At 37.6% G+C, this 21,727-nt stretch overlaps 1 protein-coding gene across 1 annotated transcript in view; it reads right to left on the bottom strand.

The window, feature by feature from the left end:
* LOC139709633 (PDF receptor-like) overlaps window positions 1-21,727 on the bottom strand; it is a 119,543-nt gene that overhangs the window by 6,158 nt on the left and 91,658 nt on the right. Inside the window, exons 5-9 of the mRNA XM_071621592.1 lie at window positions 18,717-18,820; window positions 11,288-11,435; window positions 10,291-10,444; window positions 4,991-5,051; window positions 1,286-1,358 (exon numbers count right to left, since the gene is read on the bottom strand). Coding sequence (XP_071477693.1) covers window positions 1,286-1,358; window positions 4,991-5,051; window positions 10,291-10,444; window positions 11,288-11,435; window positions 18,717-18,820 — 540 coding nt within the window. The remainder of the gene's footprint in view (window positions 1-1,285; window positions 1,359-4,990; window positions 5,052-10,290; window positions 10,445-11,287; window positions 11,436-18,716; window positions 18,821-21,727) is intronic.

The following is a 21,727-nucleotide window of genomic DNA, read 5'->3' as shown; positions in this document are numbered from 1 at the left end:
AAGATCTAAAGCTTGCTCATTAATGCTATAGCACAAGGCAAGAATGAAAGCATGACATCAAAGTTAATTATCCATTATTTTAATTGGGTGTGGTCACTTTCACTGAGTCTGATTAATGATAAGAAAGAATACATTATAATTGTATTATTCATGTGTGAAAGCATGTATTCCGAGCACTGAGACATTCATTCTATGGCTACTTCATAATCAGATGGCTTCAGCTGCGAAGAAGAATATTCTGCAGGGTGCGTATAGTATGAAAGTCGCAAGAGGTTCTAAACAGCGCAGTATGAATTTGCTCAGATACTGGTGAAGGTAAGTAAGTTGCTAAGAAGCTGGGGCCGAAGAAAAAAAAGACACCCAAAACGAAATAGTTGTGTCTCAGACATACAACTGAAAAAATTCACAAGGAGTGAATGCTACATCAAGAAAGTGACCAAATTAAGCAGGTCACTCTAAAACGAGTGAAAATAAACATTTTCACTCATTGAATTCACTCCTTTACAATCGAGAGAGTACAACTCCAAGAAATGCTACATCAAGAAACCAAATTTTATCAGCATAATTGCAAGCATTAACAAAATTCGGCGGCGAAAACTATAATCTATGTTTCCTTATCATGAACAAAGATGAATAGATGAATACTCACAGAGCAAACAATAGGAAAAAGAGATTTGCAATAGTTAGATGAAAGATTTAGAAATAAATGATTGATAGGTGTGTAGAAGCATGCATGTACGAGAGATGAACGATAGGATGAATGGCTAGATTTACACAAATTTATAAAAAGGTGTATAGATAGTAGGTGCACAGATGAATAGACGGTTAAGTAAGTCAGATTAGGTAAATAAATAGACAAATTCTATTAGGAGCTGTATCAGGGTACAGTATAAGGTACATTGTTTGGAAAATTGAAATAAAACTGAATGAAAGAATGAATTGAAATGAAATATTGATATGGAGAGCTTGATCGTTTATCTCTGTTCTCGTTAATTTGAAAAACAAATTGTGATTAAAGCATGTTAAAACAATAGAAAATAATAACAAAACATGGAATAGTTTCTTATCATGATTTCAAGAACATTCTTGTTATGTAAAAAATGAGGTGTCCCGGAAAGTTTTTTTTTTCTGTTTGATGATGTACTTACATTGAAAAGTTTGAAAAAGGCACTTGATACGCTTTGCGATTAAACTTTTCATTAAATACAGTGATTTGGAAAGTGTGTGTACGGTAAAACAATATTTGAAATCAAGTTTTGGAATTGAATGAGCAGACGTGACTCACCGCAATTAGTGTGTTTCTGGGAACCTCGATGAGACCCCAGTAATACGGCGACTTCATATGGGAATACCAACATCTAGAGGAGACAAAAGGACGATAAAAACAACAACTTTAGATCCGTTATCATCACTCATTCAGGAAAATGACAAGAATTTACTTCGCGCCTTTTTTTTTCTCTCTCTTTCTTGCCTATCTTTGCACAGGCTGAGAATTTTCATGAGCTATGGCAAAGCAATTGGAGGAATATAATCGCCCTCTCTTTTTGGAATGTGAAATCAAATGCAGTTAGAATGTTTGCCTACTGTCTACGCAAGCAGCAAATTTATTATGAAATAATGACAAAGCCAATTTGCAGATGGAATTGTAGATTACAGAGGCCGAACCTCCACATCTGAGGGTGTAAATCCAATCGGAAACACTATACAGATTCAACGTGCATGACTGAAATTCATGATTTCGAATTCACTACACTACAATACGCAAATGCATTTTTTTAAACATCAATCACTCCCCTCTTTGCAAGGGTGCACGTTTTCCCTTCTTGTCAATCTGAGAAGAATTAAAGCTGTGAACGAGAAAAACAAGTATACCAAAATATTCCATCATAGTATTTTGCTAATTACAACGGAAAATTACAAGGGAAACTGAGCAAAAAATTGTTATCATAAGGACGTCGTCCAATCACAGCGGTGAATAATGAATGGCAGGGCTCTCGCCTGTGTTTATTCAATTGAACAACACCTAGTTATGCTGACTTCAGGTAATGTCTTTACCACACTACTTTTTATATGACAATGAATACTTATTTCCTCTGAATTATTTTTTTGTCTTTGATTTCCTAAACCATTTTCTTTTTCGTCTTGTATAACATTTCACGAGGCCTTTCGTAACCTGAAACTAGACCCGGTAATCCGTGGTTGAAGTAACTCATGTAGCGCATCCACTTTTTACCGTACCTTTTTTAGGTACTACGAGTAATAGATTAGAAAATGCATAAAATGTAAAAGAACGGTTGCGTAGGGAAGCCATGCAATGGGACTCGGATATAATCGGGAATCCCGGCAACGAAATTTGTAAAGCAGCTTTATCACTGGTCTCTCTGTAAAGGCAGCCGAAAAATCTCGATTGAAGCCGAAGAAGCTCGACTGGAGCCGAAAAATCTCGACTGGAGCCGAAAAATCCCGACTGCAGCCGAAAAATCTCGATTGGAGCAGAAAAATCTCGACTGCAGCCGAAAAATCTCGACTGCAGCCGAAGAAGCTCGACTGGAGTAGGACGGTACCGATGAGCGTACGCTCCGATACATTATATTTCGCTGACCCGCAATTTTATAATGGCAGGCCTGCACTATCCGTGTGGTTTCAGTATGTACCCTGGTCAGCTGCTGGTGGGCAGCGAATGGAGATCGATTCAAACGGGTCTTTAACTTTACCAATATGAAAGGCAACAACAGAGTGATCGATCACGCTTCATGCTTTAAACACAATTTACACACTTAGTACTGCTTGTACTCTTGCATTTGATCCTTTAAAGTTACAAAAAAGAGAAAGTCACGAAGTGTCGGTTTTGTTTTGGTTTTGTTTTTATAAGAGAGAGAGAGAGGGGGGTCGAAAGAGAGAGAAAATACAACACAGTACCGCGGATTCACGAAGATACTGAACACATGGGAAAAGTAGAAGGAAACAAATAAAACTGTTTCAGGTTTCTTTATCTGGCCCCAATGGCGCTTGGAAGAAAATTGAGAGAAAATACGGGGTACGGGTCAACCTCCATTATATACTCCACTATATGCTTCACTATATACTCCATTATATACTGTACTATATAATGCATTGTATACTCCAATATATACTTCATTATATACTCCATTCTCCATTATATACTCCATTATATACTATGTCCGTGGGCTCTCTAGTAATATCAGACACGATACTCGCGAAGGGTGGGCGTAGATGCCCCCGGAGAATAACAGCATAGTGTTGGGCGCCCTCCATGATTTTGTATTGGGTTAATTAGGGGATGCGTCGGTAATGACCTCTTAAAACAACGGGCAATAAAGGCCAAGTTGTATCTGACACAACAACAACAACAAGAGAGAATGACCTGGCAGATGACGGGTTAAAACCAAAACCTGTTCGATGCGGAGCACACAAGTGAATTGATGAGGGAGAACCTTCATTCCCTTAATAATGAATATCCCAGCTTATAATACTGCCGGCAGAACGAAATTATACACACATGATATATGATTACGTTATATCTGTACACGATCTCCGACAGAGCAGGAAATTGAAATCTACTTAACAAAAGGGGTTTCTGTGCCGCGGGGAGGAACAAGACGGATTGGCTTCCGTCACCCATTATCTGCGAAGAAGTATCGTCGCTCCAGGGTTGACGTAACTAAGGTAACGAAAATGACGAATCGTGATCGACTCCGCCATTATTTCCAAAACTACCTCAACTCTGGCATATACTGCTGATATGGATACCCCCCCCCCCCAAAAAAAAAAAAAAAAAAAAAGAAAGAAAAGAAAAGAAAAAGAAAAAGAAGAGACAAATCTATAATTTGGAAATGACTATGTTTATGGGGACACCGCGTCTATTGCAGGTAGCTCTTAATGGTAAAAGAAGGTATAGTCAAGTGTTACCACCGGCCCCTTTAAATTGCACACAACAAGAAATCCATTTTACAGATGGAAAACAGACAAACATTAAAGATACTGTACCCTCCATTAGCAAATGAAAAAGTAATGACTGCAGAAAAATTTAAACATATATCATATATTATATGTAATCATAATATGATCGTATATATATATATATATATATATATATATATATATATATATGCACGTTATACATAAAGATATATGCGACCCTCCATCACAAAACCAGCAAAAAGTCGCCAGACATAGATTCTGAAAGAGCAGACTCTAAGCTTTAAAATGATGTATAACTCAATTGAAATGGACTCCCATAACCTGCATAAATACTGGAAAGAAAGCACACACTCTGGAAAAGTGTGAACTGAGAAAAGAGGCTCTGAAGTACAGGGTCTATTTAAGCGCTTAATCTTTACCAAGCCGGCTAGCTACGCGATGAAAGGACAAAAGAGAGGATGTAAACCACTGGAGCAACTGCAATGAAGGGATTATCAGAGTAAGTTGAAATTAAGCATGCTCTATTAACACATTCTGTTCATGATTAATGACAACTTTCAAAGCAGTAGTGTTATCTTTTCAAAAGTTATTAGACTTGAAAGCGAAGAGTGTGCAAAGGAGTTCAAGAAATGAAAAGGGGCCTCTATGACATACCTGATCATTCTACTCTCCCCCCAAAAGGGTTGTAGAAAAACTGCTAAAAACACACTTTCCCATTCATGTTATGATCCCAAACTAAAGAATAATGTAGAAGAAGGATAGCTCTTTCAGAAAATATGAAAAACTCAGGATTGACTCGGTTGACCCATTTCACCTTTTTTGAGTCCTCACGTAAAATCAAGGGGTGCGATTTTTTGTTGGTTTCGTGATGCACGGTCACATAATATTATGATATAAACATGCATTTGAATATAATCACACCTTGAAAATATAGCTATATGTGTATTTTATATAGTTATTATAATCGCTGTTGTTGCTGTTGTTGTTAATAAGCTCGAGTATCCACGGACGACTGGAAGTGTGCTGTATATTTCCTTTTCTCCCTCACCTGTTGCGGTTTGTCTTCATCATGGCGATTGCCCACGCGGTCACGAAGGGTACTGGGAACGCTGTAGGGAGAGAAAAAATGCGGAAATGACTAGGAAACGTAAGTAGGTATAAACCCCAAGGTAATCTTTCGGTAGACTCCTATACACCTATTCCTTTCTTTAGAGCTTCGAAATAAATCCCTTTAAAGAGAATAGATGGAGGGACTTCATTTCGAAAAAAAAAACCCCAAAAGCAAATAAACAAACAAACAAACTAAACAAACAAACAAACAAACAAACAAACAAACAAACAAAACAAACAAACAAACATGCGGTTTCCTATACAGGAGAAAGAGGGTAAAATGAGAAATGAAAGTATAGATCAGACAAAATGATATCCGAGATCAGGTTACCGTTGACTGTAGATCGGCTCATTGTACAGACGAAAAAAAATTCATTATTATCATCCCTGACGTTTGAAGCCACAATCGAAAGCATTTGCTTTTATTTTCTTTAGACGTCCTTCACGAGGCAAACAATTCACTCGTGGTTAAAGGACCAATGACAAAAGAGCCGTAACCAAAACTGCAAATCTGTGAAGATTCCTTTAATCATGATAAGACACCATGATGGTCTCACAACAGAATCTTATCGCCGGAAATGGAATATCATTTGCGCCAAGTGAAACGTTGACGTAGAAATGGAATGCTTGCTTGATTGTTTCGCTACAAATCAATCAAGTCGAAAAAAACAACAACAAGATAGCAACAATTACATCTTGTTTTCATTAGACCAAAGATGCCGATGCATCCTTTGCCGAACCACAATACTATGCCCGCGGCAAGTTCCCAAAACAGGATCTACTTGTGTTTAAGAACATTAATGAACTCACGTACTCCCCTCTAATCATTGGATATCAGTCAATAATCACATAAGAGGCGGAACACAGTATCGGTATCGGTATCGGTATCGGTATCGGTATCGGTATCTTTCTTCCTGGTGAGATGTGCTTCGAGGGTGTGGGCAGAGTTTGGAATGACTGTTATAATTCACTGGTGCTTCGATTTCATTACCAGTACCTTGAATGTTCTCACATTAGAAGAATTCATTTGTCATTATAGTCGAGTTACCAAACCACATATGCAAAGGACCATGAAACTTGCAAGAGTTTGGTTCCCCTCCACCACCCCCCTCCCACACACACACATACCGTCAAAAAGATGGATGAAGGGGGGGGGGGAGGTGTGGTGGTAGTTGTTCACCCAGTCTGTTTGTCTGTTAGAAGTATCGATTTACACATTTTGAATCTTTGCAGCTTCAGAATTGAGCGGTAGGTTGCAGGAGTTCTTTTTTATCACGTTTATACACACAAAATGTGTTCAGTAGGAGACGGTCTCGTGCAGAAAGAATGCAAAGAAAACTGTTAATTGGTGATCCCGCCGATTATAGCCATGTGATAGCCTTGAGGATTTGGAGCGTTCTTTCCGAGTTGTTGTCCGAGTGCTCAAGACATTTTACAAAGCCTTGTAGGTGAAACGAGATTTTAAAAAGTAGTCGTCGTGAAAACATCCCATTTTACACAAGCCAAAAAACCAAATCGTTATGCATTTGTGACCCTCCTTTTCTATTCTTGGAATTCTAATTGGGAATAACAAACCATCTCAGCTTTCTAATCGTGGTATGTACAGACAACGGTAATGATAGATATAATAAAGTTGATCATAATAACATCTAACATTCACATTTGCAAGGGGCGACGTCCTTGTGAAACGCTTCCAAAAGATGTCTGCCCTCATTATATCACCTACTCATTGCCGGGTCCCGAATCACACACCTGGGTTCCACGAATTATGGCAGAAAACAAAACCTTGCCCCAGAATGCGGTTCACGGAACATGTTGCCCGCGTAAAAGCATCCTCCTCTGCCCCGCCGTACTGGCTTCCCACGTGTTACACAAGTCCATTTCCGTAAGTTTTATAACACAAGTTTTAATTCAAAATACAAGGAATAAAATTACGGTGGAGTAATCAACTATTCAGCAAAAGGCCAAGTACATTGTTGCCTATGATACGCTACGTGGGGATGTTCCACCAATATTCAAGTTTGCATGATTGCTAGTCCTGTAATGTAGGTATCCTGTATTAATACCAACTGAATTCCCAGTCTTCATGATCAGCAAACTACAAATTCTTCGTATTAGCAGATTTATCCATTCCCAAAAATTTTGATTCAGTATTTGTCACAGAATTCTCAACATCTATTGTACTTCATTTTACTGTATTTTACTTGCTTCTTACGCTGTAATGATTTTGTGTCATTATGTGTATTCCAGTGTCTTATTGCAATTGCATTTCGTTGAAATGAAAATGTATTAACATCACATCTTCATGCACGGCGCCGTAACTTGGAAGTCACGTCTTTGAAATCAGATGTCGATAAAAACCAACATCATTATTCTATTACTCAATCATATGCTGTGATAGCGAAATTTCCTCTTGGATGTTTCTTTAATAATAATAATAATGATAATAATAATAATAATAATAATAATAATAATAATAATAATAATAATAATAATAATAATAATAATAATAACAGTGGCTACTTGTATAGCGCACAGGTCCACTTTTCAGTGCTCATGGCGCTTCAAAAATGAAAAGATATCATATATTTACATGCATATACATATCGAAACATTTCAAAAAAGAAGAAAATGGAAAACAAAAACAAATATATACCAAATAAAGAATACAACATATACCAATTAAAAATACAATATTGATCCAATATTAATGACATACAGCAATTACAGTGCTCAGTATGAAAGAAACAGATAAGTTTTAAGTTCGGATTTGAATGACTCTGTAGATGACAGTTCCCTTAACTGAAGAGGTAACTGATTCCACAATTTTTGTCCCATAACGGAAAAAGCACGATCACCATACCCATGTTTTACTCTGGGTGTTTGGAGTAAGAATGCATCTGATGATGAACGTAGCCTTCGTGTCGGATTGTATTTTTGAACAGAATTACTTATGTATATTGGGGGAAAAGAATGAAATGAATGATGTACTAATAACAGAATCTTGAAAATAATCCTTTTTTCTACAGGTAACCAATGTAAGGAACGGAGAACTGGTGACATGGAATCAAACTTATTAGTAAAAGTTAACAATCGGGCAGCAGAATTTTGCAACCGTTGAAGTTTTGTGACATCTTTTTTTGAAAGATTACACAACAATGAATTCGAAAAATCCAACTGAGAAGAAATCAAAGCATGAATAAGTATCTCAGCTGCAGATTTAGATAAATATTTCCTTATGAAACTTAAATTACGCAACTGATATCGAACATTCCGCTGAATATGATTTACATGACTTCGAAATGACATTTCCTGATCAAATATGACACCTAAATTACGGGGCTGTTTTCGACGGAGTAATGCAAGTGCTACCGATGTTGACATGACATGACTGATAATCAACTTTGCTTAACATATGCTTTGATCCCAATAACAGAAACTCAGATTTATCATCATTTAGTTTAAGGCCATTGGATGTAAGCCAGATTTTCAGGTCTTGCAAACATGCTTCGAGTTTTGCAATGGCGGATGACAATGAAGACACAGTGGGTTTAAAAGACAAATAAAGTTGTATATCATCCGCATAACAATAATAACTAATACAATGCTTGCGAAATACTTAACTAATTGGTTGCATATACAGAGAAAAAAGCAGCGGGCCTCCAACAGAACCTTGAGGTACACCAAACTTTGTCATAGTTTTACAAGAGGTAGAATCACCAATTCTGACATAATGAGATCGATCACATAAGGATCGATCGTTTCTTTAGGAACCAAAAAAAAAAAAAAAAGACCGTAGATGTAATACAGCATGAGAGATCAATAACAAAAGAGTCTTCTCGCTATGTAGAAGTCTCAACTTTCTTGTGAACATGCTGAACAGCATAATCTATAAGATCAATCAGACGACATAAGAGTCGCCGAGATCTCGCTATCAAAAGTCTCAGCTTTCATCTTAACAGTGGCGCCCAAATGTTTGGACGATTTCCGACACCCCTCGCAAGCAGGGAGCATTATTTTTCTTCGAAATCGTTTCGTTTCTTTCCCCGAGGAAAGAAGTTGACTGACGCAATGATTTATTTACCCTACTTCCATTGCTTGGACGGTTCCTCGTGTCTATTTCTAGTACAATGTCGGCGATTCGGCTTCTTCCCAACAAATGAGAATGACTAGATAAAAAAAAAATGCAAGGTTGAAACCGTTCTCCCAATATCCGCCTACATCTAAATTTTGAAACGCCCGTGGTAGAACTATTCATGTCAACATTATGAGAATACAGATTAGAGGTTTTCCATCCAATGTGTCTTTATTAAAACAAATCTGTATTGATGTGATATGGGTCAGTCTTCGGCATCGACTCTCCTCTACCACCCCCCCCCCCCCCCATCCTAGCAAAGAAAAAGGAGGAGGAGGAGGAGGAGGAGAAGGAGAAGAAGAAGAAGAGGAAGAAGAAGAAGAAGAAGAAAAAAGAAGAAGAAGAAGAAGAAGAAGAAGAAAAAGAAAAGAAGAAAAAGAAGAAGAAGTAGAAGAAGAAGCAGAAGAGGATGCGTTCGGGACTGTGAACTAGACTCTCTACATTGCCCACACTGAAAGGCACTTTCATGACATGCAACGAGGTTTTGTGTGTCACACTAAATGCGCAGCACACAGTCATTATCCTCTGAAGGATTTGCTCTCGAATTCATTACCCGAAAAATCCCCGACAACATATCTGTGACAAGATCTTTGAGAAAATGCTGACTAATGATGTCGTTGTGTATTAGTCTCTTCTTTTATTCTTCTTTTTTTCAGCAACAACCGCAGTCATCTGTTGTTTTTTAGATACATTCCGTGGTAATACGAGCAAATCTGGCGATAGACATTGCTGACGATCAGACAATTTTCTCATTTCATTGGACAAAAATTACAGGTGGACACAACAAGGCAAAATGCCTGACCTTAAGCTACGGTCACAAAGGTTCGTACGAACGATGCGTTCTTACGAATGTCACTGTTCGTACGAATTCTGGAGTTCATACGGCCGCCTTACGAAGAGAAGGTTTCGAAAGAAGTTGAAAAAAAAGAAGAAGATCTTACGAAATTGTCTAAAAATCGTTCGTACGGCGTTCGTAGCAGTGATCTTAATGGTTTTTGTGACCAAACCATTACACACTGTTACAAGTATGCGACTTGCTTCCCACATCAACTACCCAAAGGAAAGTGTTTTTGTTTTGTTCTGTATCTTTCTGTTTCACTCACCCCAACCGATGAGATAATAGATGAGGAACTTGGGTTTTCCAAAGACGGCGATGGAGACCAGCGAATTCAGGTACAAGCCCTCGATGAACATCCAGGAGAAGGCGCAGAATCGCCCGTACTCTCTGAAGACCTCGAAAACTTCACACAAGATAGGCTGACAGAATCAAGGGGGAGAAAAACAAAGTTGCGTGAGAGATGCAACTCTAAGTAAACTATATCGAAGTGACTCTTATCTATTTATATTTGATAATAAAATTGTTGATTTGTCGTCATGATTGCATTTGTCAATGTGGAGAAAATGAACGAACAAACAAACAGATAAATATATGTTATGTACTAATATAACATAATATTGTGTAAATCATATTATGTACTATAAATATTATGTATATTATATAAATGTCTTTTATATATCCTGTAACTCATCATAAACAACAAAAAAAAGCAGCAACCACAGCAATATTGCTACTACTACTACTACTACCACTACTACTTGGTAGACAACCTTATTTAATAGTGTTGTCCTAAACTCTCACAATCATTTATGATTTTCAACACTAACCTATGACTATGGCCTTTGCATTTGTTAATGCTCTCGTGTAGTATAGCGAATATAATTGGTGTTTCCTTGATGCTGGCAACGGCGGAAGAAAATTAATATTAAAATGGCACAGACAAGAGACAGAAACGAGAGAACTGTCTTTATATTTCCACGCATTGTGTCTCGATTTCCTGGAATACAAAGACACGACTGAACAGTCTGCCGGCATAATGATAAAAATTGTTGCTACTCCGCTCCTCCGCCATTCGCTAGCAACAGGCCCGTTTCATCAAACTTGTTATCAATGACAAGTTACCATAGTTGATATAAGCTACTGAAATCCTTGCATCTGATTGACTGAGACCAAATTTGTCATAGATATGTGTCGGTTGTTATACTGATAACACGTTTCATGAAATGAGACCCAGGCCGCAGCTCTGCGGCAAAGATTGTTACCGTAAATCGGATGGTATTCTCCTTGTACATGTGGTCGGAATCGATGCTGTAGTGGTGGTCGATGGCGAACACGATTTCGATGGTGAGACGGATGAGGAGCGAGACAAAAAAGTGCTTGTGGATCTTGGTTCGGTTACAATTCAGACTCCTGTGAGAACAAAAGAAGAATAAGAGAGTGTAACTCAAAGACGTTTGAATAGCATTCAGCAGTAGTCAAAGACAAAATGACATATCAGATACATGCCAGCAGTCTGTATTTTCCCCTTACAACTCTTAAGTTCTTTTTCGAGACTTTGCAAAAGTCTCGAATAAAAAAAAAATGTGTTTATAAAAGTGTTGACTATGGAGATAATTTTGTTGAATAAGTATTTTTCTTTAAGATGGGATTACCTTTTTTTGCCTTATTGTGTATTTTATCCTATACAAATATCATACGAAAACAGGTGAAGTTGATAACCAACAACAATCAGATACGCCACACACTGATAGTGAGAGTTATGTGCCTTGTGCATACATGACATCCGTCTCAGCAACATCAGACGTAGTGAGAAATGTAACTTTACCGAGTTGAATTTGATACATTCCAAAATACTAAAAAAAAAAGAAGATAGTTATCCATCATGATTCACTACAAATTTACAAGTCACTTCTCTTTAAAGGGCATTCCAAAAACGATTTTTGATTATTTCGCATCATGAAGTACGAAAAAATGAATAGCGCCATGTACAGGTTTGTGAAATTCATTGTGGTCCATGAGCAAATAAAACCAATACTCTGAAAACTCCAAGGCATATTACACTGATTAAAGATAATGACGTAGGAGGCTCACATATTCCATTAATGTAGCCATGTAATTCCATTACAACACCACTTGCTTAACAATTTCACCTGTGTAAAATTTATGTACGTTTTCTACTTCTGTTCTGCTTCCTTGAGCATCCGATCATGCATTCTTGAGTGAAGCTGCTATGTCATCACCCTCGTTCATTGTGATTTTCAACAACCATTCAAGGAATTTCAAAAACATTCTTATTCCTTATCGCAATCACTATAAATTCTGAAATTCTGTACCAATTATTTTACCAATTTGTATAGATTTTCAAATGCTAAAGTCTGAAAATCATCCAAAAATCTCATTTTATACATTCAATTGAGTATATGAATATAAGAACGACCCAAGTCCATGGAAGATCATTTCGAGTAAACTAAAATATACTTCATATCTTTTTTATTTGTCCAATAATATTCTATTTAACTGTGATGGGAAGGCAACATTTGTATACAAATTAGAACATATATTATTATGACAATTAACATTTACATTAATTGTGGAGAGGCCATTTTGTGTGGTGGACTTGGGTCGTTCTTTGATTCATATGGACTTGGGTCGTTCTTTGATTCATATACATGATATTCTGCTATAGAGATGGGAGAAGGATGAGAGAGGGCGCTATTATATGAATGTAAGAATGACCCAAGTCCTTCATTCTTACATTAATATAAGATTTAACTCATTCATTTTAGGCACTTGCGGGGGTAATTAGGATTTATCATTTACGCACATGATGAGTCCATGCATAAGCTACAATTTCCCATGTCAAACTAAATTTGGCCAAAAATTGGACTTGGGTCGTTCTTATATTCATATATTCAATTTACAACTATGAAAATTCAAAGTTTAAAGGACAAGTTCACCTTCATTAACATAAGGATTGAGAGAATGCAGCAATATTAGTAGAACACATCAGTGAAAGTTTGAGGAAAATTGGACAATCGATACAAAAGTTATGAATTTTTAAAATTTTTGTGTTGGAACCGCTGGATGAGGAGACTACTAAGGCTCGTGATGTCATATGAGTACAACAGTATGTTGTTGTTGTTGTTGTTCATTTTCCATCTGTGAAGATGGCTGGATAGCCCATATTCAGCTACACTAAGCTGGTCTTCCATGGGGTCCAGTTGGATGTGGGGTGGGACCACTTCACCGGGTTAGACACCCTGCTCTTTGCGATGAATGAATGAAGTGGGATCTTTTACGTGCATGAGCTGTGACTATCTCATACACGGGACCTCCATTTTATGTCCTATCCGAGGGACAGAGTGTTTTGCCTCTTGCTAGAGGGGACGGTATGTTTACACACAACATTGCTCAGTCCAGACTCGGGTTCGAACCCGGGCCGCGTGATCGTGAGGCAGTCGAAACATGGGGGGAACCACAAAGTAATTTTGACGGTCTGTATGCTTGTGCGTGTGTGCGTGAGCAATAATGGGACTACAATACATTACGGAATGTGATATACATTCAACAACGCAGTCATTGAGGAACATTGTAAGTTTTCCTTACATGGATTATGAAATGACGGTGTGAAACGATCGACAAATTATATACTGTCAGCAACATAAGGTGAATGGCATAACAATAAAAATGCGAGCGAGCGAAGCGAGCGAGCTTGAAAATTTTGATATTCTACAGTTCCAAAACTGGAGTTTTAATTGTATAGCTATATATTTCGCTTTGGAAATAAATGGGGGCGCATCGGGCGCAACAGCTGGCAATTATTGGCAGCAACATAAGGAGAACGGCATAACGATTAAATGCGAGCGAGCGAAGCGAGCAAGCTTGAAAATTTTGACATTCTACAGTCCCAAAACTGGGGTTTGCAGCTATATCTTTCACTTTGGAAATTAATGGGGCGACGCATCGGGCGCAACTGCTGGCAATTACTGGCAGCAACATTAGGAGAGTGGCATAACGATTCAATGCGAGCGAGCAAAGTGAGCGAGCTTGACAATTTTGACATGTTACAGTTAAAAAACTCCCGCTTGTAGCTATATCTTTCGCTTTGGAAATTAAGGGGGGGCATCGGGCGCAACTGCTGGCAATTACTGGCAGCAACGTTAGGAGAGTGGCATAACGATTCAATGCGAGCGAGCGAAGCGAGCGAGCTTGAAAAATTTTGACATGTTACAGTCCCAAAACTCCCGTTTGTAACTATACCTTTCGCTTTGGAAATTAAGGGGGGGGGGCATCGGGCGCAACTGCTGGCAATTACTGGCAGCAACATTAGGAGAGTGGCATAACGATTCAATGCGAGCGAGCGAAGCGAGCGAGCTTGAAAATTTTGACATTTTACAGTCCCCAAACTCCAGTTTATTTATAGCTAATATCTATCTTTCGCTTTGGAAATTAAGGGGAAAATTTTGACATTCTAGAGTCCAACAACTGCCGTCGTAGCTATGTTTTTCGCTTTAGAAATTAAGGGGGAGGCGCACCGGGCTCAACTGCTGCGAGCGAGCGAAGCGAGCGAGCTTGAAAATTTTGACATGTTTACAGTCCAAAAGCTGCCGTTTGTAGCCATATTTTTCCCTTTTATTCATATATATACATATTCATTTTATTTTCTTTGTTTTATTATTTTTATTGTTATTGTTATTTTTTTTTTTTTTTTTTTTTGGGGGGGGGGCTTTTTTGGGGGGCAAAAATGCGTTTTGCCCCCCCACTTTTTGGATTGGGGGGCGGCCGCCCCCCCTGCCCCCCCCCACTTCCGGCGCCTATGGTGAGGCAGACGCGCTACCGACTGAGCCAACTCACTTTACATAAACACTCACTTTACATAAACAAAATGTAAAGAAAATTCAACACAATTATTTCCATCGTCGGTTGAGAATGATAAGGGCGTTAAGTGACCACAAAACCCATAGTGTTCGAGAAGACTTAAAGCCTTTCTCATTCACTTGCCTTGTCTCTTTCTAAAGGCAATGGGAATAATATTAACCATAACATATGTCAGTAACGAGTCAAGAGAATGTGTACTTTTTCAAAAGATGAAATTTTGTGAAATTCTCTTTATATTTTCCTTATATTGTTGTACGCATGTGACATCATACACTGCAGTAGTCTTCTCATCCAGCGGTGACTGCACAAAATCTTCAAAAATTCATGACTTTTGAACGGATTGTCCGATTTTCCTCAAACTTTCAATGATGTGTTCTACTAATATTGCTACATTCTCTCAATCCTTATGTTAATGAAGGTGAACTTGTCCTTTAATACGCAGCGCATAGATTATAAGAACTTTGAAACTTTGTGTAACTGACAAAGGAACCATGTCTCTAGACAAACTTGGCCCAAAGCGCTTTTACGAGCACAATAAGGGGGGAAATGTTTCTATACAACAGAAAACCTCCAGGTAAATCAGTTACAATAGGTCAATGAATTTAATGTAGAAAAGATCATACACCAAAACAAAACAAAATAACAAAACAAAGAGACAAATAAACGAAAAAAAAAAAAAAAAAAAAAACAAGCCAAAAAAAGAACATAACAAACACACCGAAAACTCTTGAGACTCTTAAATATTAAAATCATTTGACAATCCCTCTACATTGATTGCATTCCATCAAGCCGTGCTCAGGAAGAAATTTGCTGAAAACGAAAAACGAGAACAAAAAACAAATCCCAGAGTATTTTTTTCAATTTGAGTGGTTCCAGTGCATATTCCAACTGGGTGTAGCAAGCCACTTGTTGTGGTGACTCCCCAGTGTATGAAAGGCTTTGTTTTTTGGTAAGTGGCCGCGAATCTGAGCGAGATGGCAGGCAAACTCCTCCATAATTGACACAGAAACCGTTATATGGTAATGATTGGGGGGCTGAATGTATACGTCAGGCTTCGAGCATGAATACACGTTCCAAGGGACACAAATCTAAAAGAAAGAGAAACGGTGAACATGTTGAATAACTGAATAAACCTACAGAGCAAATGGACAGCGAAACGTCAACCAGTGATTCGCAATTTACATTCCGTCTGTGTCGACTTATCTTTCTGTCCTTCCCACTCAGTTTGTATTAATTGTGTCACTGTTCAAAACATAAGTTGATGCATGACGCCAATCGTTCCCTCCGACAGTTATATCCTACTTTATCACCTGTTGATGATGACGACAAGGCTTTGTGGCTTTCGTTAATTTTCAACTCATGTATGAATCAATTTATCCACATACAAATCAGACCTTTAATTTTCAATGAATAGGAATCAATTCAACAAATCATCTTCCTGTATTGGCGCACTTTTAGGCTATTCTGGCTTGTATTAAAGTGTCGAAAAAATGCAACTTCTGGCTTAGACATAAAACAAGGTCGTAACATGCGGGGTAGGCTATTACAAAATTCATTTTAAGAAGGGTGACTTGCTAAACAAGAACAACAAGAATAACAACAAGAACAACAACAGCAGCAGCAGCAACAACAACAACAACAACAACAATATATAGTATATTTAATCAACTAAAATCTCTGGATCCTGAGAACGTCTCTGTGTTGACTAAAACTCAACAGGACTCGACAAAGCATAATATTACAGCTGTAAACATGGCAACAATGCGATGTGATCATTTTTCATGAGTAATGATTTAACATGTATGATGAATGTGAGACACAATAAGGAAATTTGTTTTCATTATTAATGGCGCCTCGCGAAGTGCTGCTAGTCTACTGCTTTGCATTACAAACTAAGTATTAGTTTTACGAATGCTTTATATTATAATTTCATATACTCTGTTTCACTTCTTGCTTGATGGAAACAGAGAACTGAACTTAATTGAACTGAACTGAGCTTTACTTTTCGATTTTGTGGAAAAAAAGACTTTTGGTTTCATATCAAAAACTTGAAGAATGAGACTACATTCTTGGTGAAAGTTCCACGTGGTTGATGCTGCTTTTAAAGCCAAGCGGTCACTAGTAACAAAAGAAAAACCTACTCTGAAAACGGAGTTATGTTACGCTTCTCAACTGAAGCATAACTTTGTAATTTTGCCGGTATGCATGTACAGTATATCTTTATCTGTATCATATTTTGCCCTTTGCACAATCGAATGTAAATTCCTGATTTTTTTTGTGTTATGTTTTGTTGAAAAAAAAAGACTGAAAATAAATGACTTGAATTGAATTGAATTGTTATGTAATTTACGTTTTCAAACATTAAGAGATTTCTCAGTGCATTTGAAAAGACTCTCAGCTTTAAAACTCCTTTACTGAAAAGCTTGAAATCTTAGTCGATCTTTCTACATTTTTTTTTTGTCGTTTGACCTCAACAAGAAATCATATCCGGCAACTTTTTGTAGAGAGAGAGAGAGAGAGAGAGATAAGAATAGATATGGTACAAAAAAGGATGGCCTATTTATATGTGAAGAAAAAAATGAATGTCGAACAGTTGTAAATGTGTCTCCTTCAACGTAGGCAGGTAACACAAATACGTAAAAGGATGGAACGAGAAATATGAAAAATGGTGTCGGATTTCAAGTTGCCTGTGAAGTAAAAACATGCAAGTATATCTGCCACAAAGCAGGCAGATAAAGTTGTTTTTTTTTCTCTCAGCAAAGTCGTATAATCCTTACTTTTATTACAGAGAAATGGTTTCAGTTCGAGTTTGAAAAAAGAGAATGAATAGATACGACATATGAGACTACCCCGGCAAACATCACGATATGGTATCAGGTTTCATAATTCCTCATCTCGGGCAACATTTATCCCCGCGTAACCCATCCCGGCGTGTACAGTATTTGCACCGTGTCATCCGATAGCCAACAAACAGTTTTATGTTCGTGCCTTCGATCTGGCACGATTTGCCATCGATTCACAACAGCCTACAGTATTTCATAGCAACGTTTGATACAGTTCCGCAAACATTCTCAGAGGCTTGCCCATAGATACGCCCTGTAAGAAACATACACCATTTCTGTTGACAGTACAGAATGTTGTCCAACTAATTTTCCTCTTACTAATTATCTATATATATCTATCTTTGCATATATCTATCTATCTACCTACCTATCTATCTATCTATCTATCTATCTATCTATCTATCTATCTATCCATCTTTCTATCTATTCGTATAAAACATGTTATAGATATAGGAGGCCACGACACTATTTTTTCTCTGATGGTTGTTGGGCAGCTGTAAAATCTTTTAATTTGAAACTTTGGTTGCCCGAAAGAGAAATTCATAAACCTGAAATAAAAGCATACATTAAAAGCAATTTTGACTCTTAGACCCCCAATCGAGCCACCAAAATATAAACTGTTTTGAAATTTCTTGTTCCCACATCAATTTGTAGTTGCCCCGCACCACCGCTCATGTCGACCCAAGCATGCAGTCTAAAGATATGGGACACGAAAGACCACTTATCTGCCTTTCGTTTTTCCTCCGAATGCTGGTTTAATTACTCTGGCTATAAAACATGATTTGAGGAATAAATTCGTGCCATTGAGAATTGATACATTTAATTCTGATAGCCAGCCCCCCCCCCCTTTATCTCCCCCTTTTGAAGGTAGACTTGATGCTTTTGCGCCTTTGTGAATTATCAGTTGTTACATAATTGCAATAAATTGAACATTCATCAGTTGGAATACCTTTATACTCGTTCAGCTCACCTGAAGTGCAGAAATATACCAAGTGCGACCACGAGACTGAACCAAGAGAGAGTGCACCCGACTATGGACGTGATCCGACTGCTCATCGTAAGGCGGGAAAAGTACTAGCCGGGCGAAAGATCGAGGAGGCATGGGGGAGATAAAGTATGAAACGTCATGTTAAAATGTTTGGTCACACAAATCTAATGTGCTACATTTCCGCAATTACACGTGCAGACACAAAAGGACCTATGTGATGATGCTTACTAGTGAGTGACGACAAGACAAAAACAAAACAGTAAGAATCCTTCAAAAAGAAGAAAAAAATCCCTGGACATTGAAGGCCCAATCAGAGCTTTAATATAAACTGTTTTTTATAATGTTTGGTAAGTAAGCAAACATATGTTCTGGTTGACTTCTGTATGACAAGAGTGAAATCAGACAAGGCATTTGTTTCAGCGTCATCAGAATCGGACAGAGAGGTGTAAATCTAATAAACGCTAATAAAAAGCTAATGATATAATTTTCTTTAAAATTTTCTCAAGGTTTATAGGGACAATGATATTGTCATCAACCACAAGTGCGCATTTGGTAAAGTGATTGTGTAATCTTCCCTCGGCCATTATATTATAAAAATAATGATTATTATTGTAATTGTTATCATGCATCACATTATTACAGGTGTTATAAAAATCAACTTTTGTTTAAGTGAATTGCAGCAACTACAGCCCTCTCTCCCAAAAAGATTAGAATTGCTAAATCATTGCAGCAGGTGGATAATATGATTGAAAGAAGACATGCTTTTCCTTATTGAATTCGACAGAAAGGAAACTTAGTTAAGATTTGAGCAGACTTGGGGCACTGACATCATTATCACATCTGGTTTGTTTTTTTCCGTTATCATGTCAGAAGACGTTAGCGATTTCTATGTGTTTATAAAAGCAGGCATTTTTTTCCAGGGCGTCCTTTATAGAGTTGTGTTCGTGTTGCATTTTGCCGCTTTTTTCCTCGTCTTTTTTTCTTCTCCTGCACTTCGCCTCTAGTTTAAATTTGCTTGGTTGGCAAGTTCGCGTTCGCCAAACACTCTGATGCAGAAATCTAGATTTCGACAAAAAAAAAGAAGAAGAAAAAGTGGATCAAGTGTTTTCTACAAGCTACGGAGTCCCCGAAAGACACTCCTCTGATGTAGATTCTGTTTTTTTTTTAACCCACTGCATTTTTTCTTTCAATAGTCATCGGGAATTGAAATTTAGGAAAAGCGCCGGTAGCAATGCGTGTGAAGAAGGACTGGAAATGTACTGTAAAAGTAAAAACCATCGAAAAAAAAAAACGCCAACAAACGCAGGCTGCAATTTGCTGCAGAGATGAAGGATCATCTCCACAGGTTCGTGATATTTCTCTCTCCCTTTCTCTCCTTCTTTATTTCATCCTTCTTTTTTTCCTTCCTTCCTTTTTTCACTCTCTCTTTATCTCACTCATTCCAATTTGCTAATACAAAAAAGTGATTTATTAGACGTCATCATTTCGTTGCGTTAATTGCACTTTAACATTAAGATGATCTGTCATTACGCCTTTATCGTGTCCACCAAATTGTACAAATAATACAAGATGATAATGTTGGAGGAGGAACAGACAACGGTAATTAACCCTCTGAGATCTGCTACGTTAACACGCTATTCACATGTAAAGCAGGTTTGCCTCCCTTGGTAACGAGAGACGTTTATTGATATCGCATGAATTCCTCCTATACCCCACCCTTATCGGACTGGATATCATTTTGCCAGCGAAATCAACGAAACTTTCACCCTCAGGTGGGTAGATTCCGATTACCGAGATGTGAGGAATTGATAGCGTCAGAGATTACCTGTCAAACAGGTAACAGGAAAAAGGTAGCGAAGCCTAGATGTATGTATTAAGTTTTTTTTTTTTTTTTTTTTTTTTTTTTTTTTTTTTTTTTTTTACAGTTAAAAAAATGGAAAAAAATCAGTGGGTAAAATGACATATGACAGTGTCGACACGAAACGTACGTGTCTCTAGATAAAGGGAGAAGTTAATGATAAAAGGGGATTTAATTAAAAAGATCTAAGAAGGTCAAAGGTCAAAAGGCAGAAGTAAAGATGATGCGAACTAGAAACTGTCTGTCTCTGGACTTTTTTCCTCTATCATTTACTTCAATTCAGCTAATATTTTCGATTTAAAGGATGACATTTACAATCATGAAATAGGTAAAAAATAAATTTGTTTTGTGAATCCGTATTAAAATTAGTTGTGATATAAAACGTGTTATTTTTTAAGAACTGTTTTTCATAAAATTAACAACAAATAAGTACTCTTAGAAATAAGTCATTATAGAGAATTCACAAATACAAATATGTAGCAATAAACAACAAATACACTGTCCTTTATATTCCTTCCGTCTCTTTCCAAGTACGCAAGTCTATCCCTTCAGAGGACAATTGTATCCCTACCCTCTACTTTGATTTAAAATGTTTGGCAATAAAGTAATTCATTCATTCTGCTACTGTAGGAGAGAGAAATAAGAGAGACAAACAGACAGACAGACAGACAGACAGACGGACAGACAGACGGACAGACAGACCGAGACATATGAGAGGGAGACGAAGAGAGAGAGATAAAAAATCACCACATCATCAAGATAAATTTGCCCATTGATTTACGACAAATATTGTTATAAGATGTTCAGTCAAGTTCTCTTTCTTTTTATCGAAAACTATACTGTAGGTTTTGTAGATTCATTGTACATGTATTCCGGGCTCTCCTCTGGCGCCGCTCTTTTGTAAAAGCTTTAGAACATGCAGAAAGTGACTTTTAACAAAAAGAAAAATCATTGCTAAAGTCCCGCCTCTATTTATTGTGCATGTATGAAGTTGTACTGACTGTTTTTTTTCTCTGTTCCTTCGAGTGCCAAGTAATGAAATGGAAATGTTTATCTAACGTCAATATTGCTTTGATTGATGTTTGTCAAAACAGATCGATCGAGGTAAGGCTGACCAAGAGGTCAGATAAAGGGC

The sequence above is a fragment of the Diadema antillarum genome, unplaced genomic scaffold (genome assembly GCF_040938485.1).
Source record: "Diadema antillarum isolate AM-2024a unplaced genomic scaffold, OU_Dant_1.0 seq00001455_RagTag, whole genome shotgun sequence".
Classification (NCBI taxonomy): Eukaryota; Metazoa; Echinodermata; class Echinoidea; order Diadematoida; family Diadematidae; genus Diadema; species Diadema antillarum.
Note: the sequence above shows the minus strand (reverse complement) of the source record. Positions and strands in the feature narration are given on the sequence as shown.